Source organism: Channa argus, chromosome 13 (genome assembly GCF_033026475.1).
Source record: "Channa argus isolate prfri chromosome 13, Channa argus male v1.0, whole genome shotgun sequence".
Lineage (NCBI taxonomy): Eukaryota > Metazoa > Chordata > Actinopteri > Anabantiformes > Channidae > Channa > Channa argus.
In genome coordinates, this window is record NC_090209.1 from 8,275,054 (window position 1) to 8,288,102 (window position 13,049).

At 37.8% G+C, this 13,049-nt stretch overlaps 1 protein-coding gene across 1 annotated transcript; it reads right to left on the minus strand.

Moving 5' to 3' along the window:
* Positions 1-590: 590 nt before the first annotated feature.
* Positions 591-10,288, minus strand: LOC137139977 (rho-related GTP-binding protein Rho6-like). The gene is made up of 5 exons (XM_067527954.1): positions 10,039-10,288; positions 9,154-9,241; positions 4,721-4,830; positions 4,210-4,344; positions 591-4,091 (listed from the first exon to the last, which is right to left on the minus strand). Exons 1-5 carry the CDS (start codon positions 10,156-10,158, stop codon positions 3,846-3,848), a joined length of 699 nt encoding a protein of 232 aa, XP_067384055.1. The 5' UTR covers positions 10,159-10,288; the 3' UTR covers positions 591-3,845.
* Positions 10,289-13,049: the final 2,761 nt, after the last annotated feature.

The following is a 13,049-nucleotide window of genomic DNA, read 5'->3' on the forward strand; positions in this document are numbered from 1 at the left end:
TTTGATAAATGTCTGTGTTGCATCTATCTTGTGTGAGAGAGACAGAGAAACAGAGAGACAGCAGGAAAAGATAAGACAGAGGAGCATCTAGACAGACAGGCTGGCAGCTCCGTTTATCCGAAAGATGATCAAACCACTATTCCATTTCCAAATCAATGTCAGAGCAGACAACAGATGAAACGTATCTGAGACGTGCTTTGTTATCAGCTATTGTACAAAGGTAATGAGTAAGAAGGTCTGGAGTCAGTGATAGTTCAGGAATGGCAAACATGCAATTACTACATCCATGTCTTATCATCAGCGGATAGAGTGTGACAGCAGTACGTAGGCAAGGATATTGTGTAAGGGCCAATATCAGTGAAGACTAAGCAAATATAGTAATGGAGGTCAGGAAGGATGGTAGGTTACATAAGATACAAACTGTAAAAAGCAACTGCAAATAACTTTTGGGAAAAAACTTCTGAATATTCATGATTGGAAGATTTTTATTCTTTGTGAAATCAATGAATCTGTTACTGCCTATCCACAAACTGTTTACCAACGTGCATAATGTAAGGCAGGTCAGTTCTTCAAAAAATAATGATCCACTATGAAGTTATATTTTGATCTTTAATTTTAATGTCAGAGCCAATACCAAGAACTGTATCCTACACATTTGATCTCATGCTTAGCACATGAACAGTAAATATACACAAAAACACAAAGTTGCACACTCCTTTATTTTGTCTTATCCCATTAGCTTTGTTTATGTATGTGTTCACAGTGGTATCATTTTGGTGAGCTTATTCAAGGCCAACACATTTACTTCCCAAGTTGCTCAAGTTAAACTCCTTTTTAATGGCCCCGGGGTTAATCAGTCAGGCTTCCAGGCAGACTTTAGTTATCTGTATCCTGGCTTTATTAGTAGAAGCATGAAGTGAAGTGCTGTACCCTTGGCCTGGGAACAAGTATTTTATGAATTATTATTTTTTCATTAGACAAAATAAAATGCTTCTATGTGCTGCAAAGCTACCTTTATTTCTCATGTGGAACCTTGAATTTGATCAAAATTACCCAAATAATCACTTGCTCTCATTTGATAAAACCCTGACACTGAGAGGAGCAATCGGCTGTCCTCTAACAAGCATGAAGATAAAGAAAGAAAAAAAAATACTAAACAGACTCAAAGAGACAAAGTTGTTAAGTTAGTGATGCACAGTATATATTTATACATTTTATCTTAAAAACGAACTTCTTTCCAATCAAATAAATCCATATAAATGTAGGTTTACCACAAAAATAAACAATGACTTGTAAATTAATTTCAGACATATTTATTTAAATAAAGGCTTAAAGATGAAAATAACGTTAACAAATAAAGAATTTAGTCATAATAATTGGCAACTTAAGACAAACTTATTTTTTTGCTTCAGTAACATTCTTTTAAACAGTTTAAAGGGGGAAAGTATGTACAACAAAACAACTCTGTTTGTTATATATAAGCAAGAAAGAAATGGGAAATGAAAGTGGATCAGCAGGTCTTAAAAAAACACAGAATTAGATTTCTCCAAAAAAAGAAGAAGGAATTTAAAGTCTTAAATGTAATGAACAAAAGTCATAAATCTAGTCTCTTGTTTGCTGTGGATGGTAATGTTTGTTCCAAAACCTTAGAACAAACATTTCATCTTGTCGTGACAGTGGACTGTGCTGCAGAAGTTTGTTCAGTCAGCACTAGCAAAGTCTAGTCACTACTGCTCTATACAGTAGCTAAGACTATCACCTCAGGATAGAAAAGTGGAGGTAAGGCAAAGATTTTAAACCTTAATTGAGTTAATTGAGTAAATAAATGAATAATTATTCATCAATGAATCCACCCAATCTCTATGTGTGTCAATGACCAAGCTGCATTCAATTTTTTAACTCTATCATTTGAGGTTAATAAACTAATAAATTTAATATATTAAAAAATGATTCTCTTTTTCTGTTTATTCATCACATCTTTGTATTTGGGCAGTGTGGAAAATGCACTGAATTAATTTTTTATGATATTTCTGTCTTTAAAACGATCCCAAATTTGTGAACGCTTCACAAACCCTGACAAGTGCAATGTATGTTGAACAAAATTGAGTTTGTTGAAAGTAGCGTGGTGCTCCAGACAGGATGGAGAATTGAAATAATGACTGCAGTACAACTACGATGACATGCTGTTTCCAACAACCTGTCCATGGCCACAAGGATAGGGAGTATTTAAAAGCCATATGACAGTCCACTGCTCCCTAAATTCTCCAGCTATCACCTTGGTTGTTTCTTAGGTCTAATGCTACAAATAAAAGGTGAGGCGCCCTCTCTGAGAGCCGTCCCTCAGAGACAGGAGCCCTGCTCACACTGTTGCTAGGCAACACATTAAATTCTACTAGTGTTACAGTGCATCCAGAGAAGGCCGGGCTTCTCGGTGCCATAGACCTACAAATCATCAAGTCCTCCATTAGCCGAGCTGTCAACAGCCGCTAATGCAGGAAGACTCAAGTGGATACAAGAACAATATCAACAGCTACAAAAACAGCAAAGACAGCCACAAACAAGTAGAAACTCACAGACTTAAAGCTATTTTATAGGTGGAAAAGCAGCCTACTTTGTAGGGAAATTAATAAGTAAAATCATTAATTTCAACCATATAAAGAAAAACTGAAGAGAAATGTAAGAGGACTGGGTTAAGATTAAAGTTTGGTTCAGATTTAGCTGAACAGGGAAGGGAAACTGGAAAAACAGTCTTGACATAACACCATCAAGACTTAGGCATTTGGCAAAGTGGGAGAACTAATTAAATAAATTACTAAAACAAATCAATGAAAGGGGAGTAACTAAAGCAAAACGTATTTTAATTGGAAAATGTTATAAGGTGCAACAAGTGATGTCATTTAAATCAGTCTTGGTTGAAATTAAGACCAAGTTTGAAAAGGAAGATATCCAAAGATGTGGAGAGAAATGAGCTCATATCAGACCTTTGTAGCATAATCATCATCACTGTTTGAGGCTGACTCCTCACATCTACATTATTACATACAATTCTATATAATCCATACATGTGGTGCATTGTAGGCATGCAGATGCCAGGTTTTAACGAGAAAGAAGACAGACGGCATTTCTTTTTGTGCAGATTTGGCTCTTTTTTCAAACTATACATCATGAGTCAAATGTTGTGTCTTCTTGTGGTACATTAAAATAAATCCATCCAGATTGTCCTGTCTGTAAAGGAAACATTTGTTTTTGTTTTTTTGTTGTTTTTGACAAACACGTGCGGAATCTTTTCATGACCTAGGTTTTTGAGTTTGTTTTCGTCTGTTCACCCTGGACTGTTTTGTGGCTTATGTGAGTGTTGAGTCACTGTGTTCCTTTAGATGTGCCCTCGACTCATCCTCCTACTTGTCTTTGCAAATGAACAGTCTGGTTGCCAAATCCCTCCCTTTTCTCCCTCTTTCCTTTTCTCCACTGTCAGCTTTAATTTCCAAACAAAAAAATACTGAAAGCTGGCTCTATCACAGCAACGTTTATGTGAGTGTCTGTTATGCTGTCTTTGTACGGTATTATTTTAATTGATCAGAAATACTGTATGTTTAATGTCAAACATTTTGTACGATGTCTCTCTTCACTCTGTGTGCTGGTGATGTGATCAAAAGTTTAGATTCTGGGGTTAAATAGTAGCTATCGTTTTTGACAGGGAGTTTGGGGAGGGTGCTGCAAAGGAGAGAGAGTGGCTTTGTCAATTGTGCTCTCTTTCCCTTGTGCACCCTGCAGCTTTGCTGAACCAGCTACAGTACAGTTCACATGTCCTTGCTTTCACTTTTGCAGAGTGTTCCCAGCAAGCTTCACATGATGGAGCAGCTTCTGGACTTTTCCTTACTGAAGCTGGAGGAGAGGAGCTCTGTCTTGCTGGGCAGATGAAGGAGTCTCTTGGAGAGGCGGCGGACAGGGCTGGGTTTATTGGCCGTTTGGATTTTGTTCATGCAGGCCAGAGCCGTAGTACGGAAAACACTGTGGATGCTCTTCTCTGATGTGAAAGCTGAGCACTCCAGGTAAGACTCTGCCCCAAGTTGCTTGGCCAAAGACAAACCCTAAAATGCCAGGATGAGCAAGAAGAGCTTTAAACAAAGAAGCTGATGTAAAAAAATCCAGTCTAGACAGGAAAAAAAAATAACACAAAAAGGAGAATACAATACTCATGGAACAAACCTGTTCGTGGGAGATGGGAGCCTGTTTCTGATTGGACAGCTCAATGCGTGTACAAACATCTGTGCGCAGGTCTGTCTTGCAGCCTATTAGCAGGATTCGTGTGCTGGGGCAGAAATCCAGAATCTCTGCTTTCCACTGCAAAGACAAACAAAACAGAGGTGTCACCAGGCTGTTTAACATCAACTATAAGAAATTGTGCTTCTCCCTCTCAGTCTCCTTCACCCTGTGAATCACCCAGTGATTAAATCAATTTTCACTTGTCACCGCAAAAGCTGAAAATGCATAAATGCATAAATAGATTGAGTACAACATGAATTTGGGCTGAGGTGAAAAGTGAAAGCAGGCGCATATAGAACAGACGTGTCATGGCTGACATTGAACTGAATAACTAGCAGCAAATACAACTTCTGTGGTCAAACACTTCCTGTAATCACACATTTGATAAACTAAATCGAAGCCATAATGCTGCAGTTTTGTCATCCAGTCATGTTCACGTTACAAATATCTATACCTTCTTCAGTGCGCTGTCTACTGTGTCTGGTCGGCTGATGTCAAAGCATAAGAGCACTGCATCCGAGTCGCTGTAGCAGAGTGGCCTGACGTTATCATAGTATGGAGAACCTAAATGAACAGAATAGAGAAAAAGTAAATTTATGATTTATGAACACGTAGTTTGTGAGGCTGGACACTCAACTTGAAGCATCATCATCAAATTGTTTTCAAGCAGAAATAGAAACAAAGCATCTTTTTCTGTGGTCTGACACTGTTACAATGTTCTATCGCCCTCCTCACTTTCACACAGTACAAACACACATACACCCCTGCCAAACCGATAAGAGAGCAAATAACTTCGCTCCATTGGACGCCTTCCTACTGATGAATTTGGCCAGAAAAGTACACTAACTCACTGAGTCACAGGCGCTGAAACTGTTCCAATCAAATCCTTCCATTATTAGCTAATAGCAAATTTACCCAACTTTGGTATGAGCAAAAACCTACCAGATGTCCTGTGAAGCCAAATTACAGTGAGCAAATCTAGGAGTACTTGTCTTAAAGTTAAACTCTGGATCTTTATAGAATAAACGTTCAACTTTACACAAAATATAGTGTTCTTTCCTAAAATTTCAACATTTTAGGAAATATGCAGGGAAAACACCAAACCTGACTGTCCAAATACAACAAAAGTACTCCTGACTATCATTCCCCCCTATTCTCAGGTATTCTGTTAAGTTAAACTAACATGCTACCGGCTGTAGCTTTAAATCAAATCAAACTTTAAACTTCTTATAAGGTCTTAGAAAGTCTTTAGCACTTTTAACCATTCACAATGATGCTCAGGAGGTAAGTGCAAAGACCACAGAGATACAAAGCCACATTAGCCCATCAGATTTTACAGCATTGTTGGATTTTCATGTCACCATAGTTGGTTTTGGAATTGCTATTAATGTTGCTTTTTATCTAAATTGTAGGTGAATCTTCCTTCTTCTCAGACCTTAATGATACGCTGACCTAGTGTCTACATTTCTAATAAAACAGTTTTCTTTCCCAAATAACTAAACCGCCAATTTAGACTTCAGAGGTGTGACTACGTATTCAGTACCTCAATCACACAGTCTACCCGGATTGTTCTCACATAAATGCAATATCTCTGTTATATTGAGAATTATGGTTCGAAGGAAACATATCTTACTTTTTTCCCTAAACAGCAAAGTTAGAACTTTTTTAAGCCTTCAGGAAGGTTTCAGTGCTAAAAAAAGACTAAGAGGATGTCCGCTTTCTATTGTCTTACCTCTGCCACTTAATACCTCTGCACACAGAAACACTAAGATTTCATTTCCTACTCCTGTCCTTGGGGTCCAAATATGCACCAGAAGCATTCCTTTCAAATATAGGAGCATAAAATTATAACAGGAACAGATACTTCTAATAAGCTTCTACTGGAGCAAACTTTGTCATGTTGTCTTCAATAATTTGTCTCCTCAGAACTAAAAGTCAGTTTGAATCTTTGACTTAAATCTGCAAAGTAGGACGACTTATACAACGACTGTCTATCAATAACACTTCTTTTAGTGGGAATCAGAGCACTCGTCACATAACTATCCAGGTTGATGTAAGGCTTGAGAAAGAGGAGGCAGAGAGATCTCAAAGAGGACACAACTTCTCGCACCTACCACCTCCCACACACTAGCAGGCCCCTGCCTAGACACACAAACCAAACACACACATGCACACAAATCCTTTCAGCAGACAAACATTAGTCTATTAAAACTATTAAAACTGCCTTTTCTGCTGTCAAAGAAAGAAAACAACACAAAGTCTCATCTTCAACTGACACTGGTCAGAATGGAGGCTCAGGCAACTAAAAAATAATTTGTAGACTTTTTTCTACATGAGTTTATTTATTGCTTGATAGATAAAAGGGCAGAAATATATAATGTGTACATCTTTTCCTATGAGCCACTTTGTTTGCAAAAGATCATTTTAGTGGATTAATCCATTTGTTAATAGGGACTTTTTTAGTGTGAAGTCAAAAGACTTTTGAACTTTTATGCACGAAATAATCTATTGAAAACAAAAGAAATAAATTTAAAAAATAATGAGAAAAGAATTTTGTTGCAGCCAATTTCAGAGTAAGACACTGTGAGCCTGAAAAGTATTAGAAAATTATTATTTGAATAAATATTTTAAGTTATTTTCAAGCAAAACTGTCAATCATCCTCGTAAATTGTGACAATTTGCTGTTTTCCAATCTTAAAATGTTTGGACTTCAAACAGTTGAAGATGACAATGGCTTTTGGCTTGTCCCTTCAGGGGTCTCCACAGCAGATCGTGTTCTGTAAATCGATTTGGCACAAATCTTTACACCGGATACCCTTCCTGCCGCAACCCTCCCATTTTATCCAGGATCGTGACCAGCACCTAGGTGGCCCCTGGTGGCTGGGTGGGGCCACACCTGGTCTGGTAGGATGCTAACCCACGGCCTTCTGAATACCAACTCAATGCTCTGCAGCTGAGCCAGCAGGCCCACAAAACAATTGAAGAAATATAATTTTTTTGCATTCCGAGAAAAAAGCTCTTGATGCTAAAACCCATCGAAGATGGAGAATAGCAAAGTAATCAGGAGTGGCTGCTACTGCATGTTTGTGTGTTGCAAATGAAACTTATGCAATGTTTCCTCTGGAAAGGGTGACTGTCCAGAAAGTTTTTACTCCGTGGGAGATAAATAGACAAACCTACATTAGTTCAGTGCTGGTTTCAGTTACATAAGACCTTTTTGTAGGCAGCACACACCATAAGGCAGTGGGGAGGTCAGGCATCTATTTTTTCTCAGTATCCCTCACTTGTGCCTTCTGTTCACAGTGGCTGTCCACAAACACAGTTGCACACAGAGTAAGGCAGGAGACAAACAAACACACAAGCCTGCCCACTCTCTGGAGTGACTTCCACCCCCTGCATGGACCAGGCATCCCCTCTCTCCCCTGTGAAACAACCCCTTTTGCAGGCCAAATGGCCCTGTTCAACTTCCCCTGAGGACAAAACCACAGCCAACACTGTTATTATAGGAATCTACATAGCATACCTTTCCTTTTTGATCCTGTTTATATAATGTCTGTTTAAGGTTATTACATCACTAGGTTGCTGTTTTAACCCATTTTCACAGTTCATACTTTTAAGACGAAGTTTGAAAATATTGAGTACTTTTGTTTTGACATTGTTTAGCAAAGATTTGTTAGAAAACAGCAAATGACTCACTTATCCATCCATTCACTATATGTAACAGCTTATCCTATTATAAGGTGAGAGGCGGGGTACCCTGGACAGATTGCCAGTATATCTCCAGGCCAACACAGCAAGACATGTATAGACTGACAACGATTCACACTCTCATTCAGACCTAGGGGCAATTTAGAGTCACTGATTAACCTAACATGCATGTCTTTGAACTGTGGGAAGAGACCTATGCAGGCATGGAGAGAACGTGCAAACTCCACACCGAAAGGCCACAGCTGGAAAGTGGATTCAAACCAGGGAACTTCTAGCTGTGAGGTAGTAGCACTAACTACTCCACCACTGTGCTTCCTGCTCTGTTTTGTAATCTTTGATAATTTGATCTCATTCTCAGATGAATATCATCTCTGTATCTGGTAAGTTGAATACAGGTGGACTCACACTGAGTGTAAAAAACCATTCAATAGTTTAGCTCCCTCATCTGTCTGCACCAAAGTGTACAAGATACTGTACCTGTCAAATCACATATCTGTTAAAATTATCACACGTGTCCTATCTTTTACAGACTATAAGTTAATTAAGTCATTTTTGCAAAAAAAAATAATAAATAAGATTAATAACAAAAGTAGATGGTTGAAATGATCAAAGCTCCAATAATACATTAATAACAACAGTATTCCTACAGACCAGACTCAATCACACAATTTTGGGGTTAACATTATTTTAATAATACATCTCAGGGTCCCCTTTTAATATATGGGGACTAAACTTGGTATTCTATGTTTTTCACTTTTGTTGTGTGTTCTTTTATTAACCTAGATTTGGCTCAATGCAAAACTGAATTTCAGGCAACAGCTTTCACACTACAGTGAAAAGATACTTAACTCCATTAAAAGAGGATTGACATACAGTGATGTCTGGGTAAACAACCCAAAACTAGCAAAACAATGGCTTAGAGGGGGCTGCTCTTACAATTGTCACCCGACTCCAAGCTGGCTGTGTTTGTTTGAAGAGTAAACAAGTTCCACAACTCAACCAATTAACACACCACTGTTACCAAGTACTTAACTCATTGTTAAAGCACAAAAGCATTTAGAGTTTGGCTGGACCTTAGAATTGGGATTTAGAAAGATAGAGTTGAGAAGAAAGCTTTGTCCTTGTCCTTAAAATAAACTGTCAGAATAAAAAAGAAAAGAAAAAAAGTTGAGTACTTACCGGATGTGTCCCAAAGGCTGAGCTCAACTCGCTGGTCTTCAAGCTCCAGACAGGCTGTGTAGTTCTCAAATACAGTAGGGACATAAGTCTAGAAAATGACAAGGACAGACTTATTTTGCTGCATGACTTGTCTTTTTAAATTAAAAATCCATGTGAAAAAATATTATACATTATTGCCAGTTGGAAAGTTGGAATCATTGTGTATTCACACACATTCTCTCTTTTGCAAAGGTTAATTGTGGTTTAATTGTCACTGTGATATGTGTGGAAGAGATTGATCAATAAAGTTTTGAGAAGATATTAACTTTATCAAGAATAAATCACACTGTCTCAATAATTTCATGAGAACACGTAAAAAAATATGTATTATATTATCATTAAGGCCACAAAACAAATAACCATTAATAGTAGTAGCAATATAATTACACAAAAGACAATATGACTTTTACATTTCTAAATCATTGTTAGATTTAAGTAAACTCATCGATCATTAAAACGAATGAATCTATATGTTCATCAGTCCGCTGAAGCTACATTCCTTAATTTACACATTATTACAAGTCTGGAAGTAGAAACGCTTAAAGCATCACCTATTGCTACACATTGTGGTTGCACTAAAGTACCACATGAGTTATTACAAAGCTTATAAAAATATGTTACAAAATACGACAATGAGATCTCAATAAAGTTTAATTAAGTAACACTGACACTCAGGTAAACCCCCTAAATATTACACAGATTATCGAGAAACCTCTTTAGCTTCTAAAACAGTATTAAATTACTGTTTCTTTTTACTCGTTGGACGAATGTACATGTAAAATATTTTGCCGCAACACTTCATCCTAAAGTAGCAGCAGACACTGAAGACACAGATACGTGTCGTACCTCCGGGTAGCAGTCCTTGGCAAAGACTTGTAACATCGCTGTTTTACCGCATTGGACATCACCGACCAGCACCAGTTTACACCTCGCTACAAAAGGCTGCGTAAGTCTTCTTTCTTTCATGATGGAGATAAATAACACGAGTAGACAATCAAAGGAGAGAGAGCAGTGGACAAAATAACGATAAAGTTTATGAAATCCACCTGGTTCCCGGTAGCGTCCTGCGTCCTACTGCGCAGCAGTCAGTGAGGGGCTCACTGCGGAGCTTTATGCTGTGGCGCCAACCAATGAGCGCAGCCCAGTGCAGCGGAGGAGGAGGAGGGGGAGGGGAGGGGAAGGGGGAGGCCAGTGCACGGAACAAGGATGGTGAACTGCAGGGCCACGTCTTATTCATACATGTTCACTAAATCATCCTCATAGCTCAATTCTCATAATTTGAGCAGAAACCACAAAGGAGATCCGAAATCATTCCCTGCCCTGCAAACCTGTGTATCCACAGGAAACTTCAAGACTGGAGAGAATTCACAGGCTGTTTTGTGTGAGTCAACATGAGCACAAATAAACATGGGGGGACATTTCAGTCCAAAAGACCCTGTGTAAAAACCTCCAGGCCGGTCCACTAAATAGATTGCTGTCAGATTGTTGTTGTTGTTGTGGTTGTTGTTGTTGTTATTATTATTATTATTATTATTATTATTATTATTATTATTATTATTATTATTATTATTATTATTATTATTATTGTTGTTGTTGTTGTTGTTGTTGTTGTTGTTGTTTTAATTTATTTGGTTTTTTTACTTACATACAGTGCTATAAGGTCCACATTATAAGTTGTTGTTTACAAACCTAACAATTGTTAGCATGTAGTTTTATCTGTGTCCCTCTGTCCAACAGAAATAAAATGTGCTCATCAGCACCTTTAAAGGATAAGAGTGAAAATATTCATCTCATCAATAATTATATCTAACTCTCTGCAACAAAGCAAACAAGTGGTTTCCCATATTGCCAAACTACCCCCTTAAATAAATACTAAAAACTCAATGACTGTGTGAGTGAAGGGGAAGGGGGTGAAGGGCGATCTTTGTCCTCTAATGGAAAACTTAATGTGTCTCTGGCTATATGGGGCCAACAGACAGTCACAAAACCTCACAGGAAAATCTCGTTGTTTTAGTAGAATTGTTTTTTTCGACTTTGACAGTTTGTTTGTATGTGTAGTTTGTATTTGTGGATCATGCAGTAAAACCAGGAGGCATAAAGCATCACATGTGTCATGAAGCATCACAACACTTGTGTCAAGATACTGAGGGAAGTGCTCATGTCCCATGACCTCAGAAATTTTGAACTGGTCATTTTGGTCAAATGCTCTAATGAAATGCATGAGTGTCTGTGTGTACATATGTTTAGCTAACATAAGGGGCTGCCTGCCAACAAAATACATGGCAGATGGCTTTGTCTGTGAATTAGAGAGTGTAATGAATTTGAAGAGGAAATGGAGCATGGCGTGTTGTGCAGAACATAATTGGAAATAACTGCTCCAATGTCACAGAGGCTCTTTGATGTCATTAATGTATAGCGTGAAACTCAGAAGCAGAACATCAATTGCACCTGCCTCCTGGTCTGCTTCATAGATAAAAGATCTATCTTTTATCTTTATGTTCTCGCTCCTTGCATGCACAAATAACATGCTAACAATTACACTCACCTTCTGGCAATTTTTGATTAACTCCCTTTTTCCTTGCTTATGTATATTTCTGGATTGTAACACTTATACTACTATGTTTGTCTGTGTGCGGGGTAAGTAGATGTGGATATGTAGGTATGTTTTGTTTCTATTTATGTATTTTTTCAATTCTACTTTAACATAAATTTTGTGCCAAATAATTGGTTTTGGAATTTGGATTACCTGCTGTTGTATTTTTTTATATCGCTGATTCTTAGGTGTGTTCAGGGACCTTGAGTTGCCATTTTAAATGAAAGGAGCTGTATAACCTTAACAAAGCTGACTTGATTGAATTGTTGAATAAAGACCAGCTCCTAATTTTAGCCATTATTTATGTCAGACAAATTGAAAAAAGGGAGTTTAAAATGCCCTTATGGAACTAAACAATAGTCAAGATTCAAGTAGCTTCAATTAGCACCAAGACTGTACAGGATCTGGAAACTCTACGATTTAAAAAATACTTGTCACAAGCCCCAAAGCGCACTGATTAACACACAGCATGGTATCATAGGTGTTATCAATCTACTTACCTAGTTGTCAGAAAGAAGGCAGATCAGCATATAAGCATGTAAACTATCCTTTAAGGATACATTCACATTGCTTGGATAAGTAAAGATTAAAAAGTGGCCATGTTTTGGAGCTTTTTTTATCAATATCAACACCATCAAACACAATGATATTTTTTTATAATGTTAGCGTTGTTGCTAAATGAGTTTTTCTGCTGCCCAAAGAGTCACCGGGGTTTTCCTGATAAAAGTTGACATCACTCTGACTTAATGGCATCTGAGAAAGCAATGACTTTTAAAGGATTCATAAACCATGTCTCTTAAATGCTTAGCTTTCGATGCTGGCCACCGTGGTCCATAGGCTCCTGCTGACCATCTAAACCTAGAGTTTTCATATGATGCCTGACAGTTATGTGTTCACCCTGTGCTTTACCCTACCTAACTTGCCACGCTGACATTTGCTTTTGTGGGAGTGTGTGTTTGCATGTTTGTGTGTGGATGTCTGTAAGAAGAATAGGTACAATATGTGATGTCACAGGAAAGTCCAAAGTACAGTTCAGAAAGTGAAAGACAACAGACAGTAAACTCTTCAAGTAACAAGAGAAAAAACAAAAAACTTCCCCTGTGCCTTAAAGGTAAATATTTGCATAATTCAAATATGATGGGGCTGACAGCTTTTAAATTATGTAAAATGAAAGTTAATAATTTAAGTGTATTATTACCTAATTATAATTGTCTTGGGGATTGAACCAACAACTGTGGAATTGGTGGATGACTGCTCTACCTCT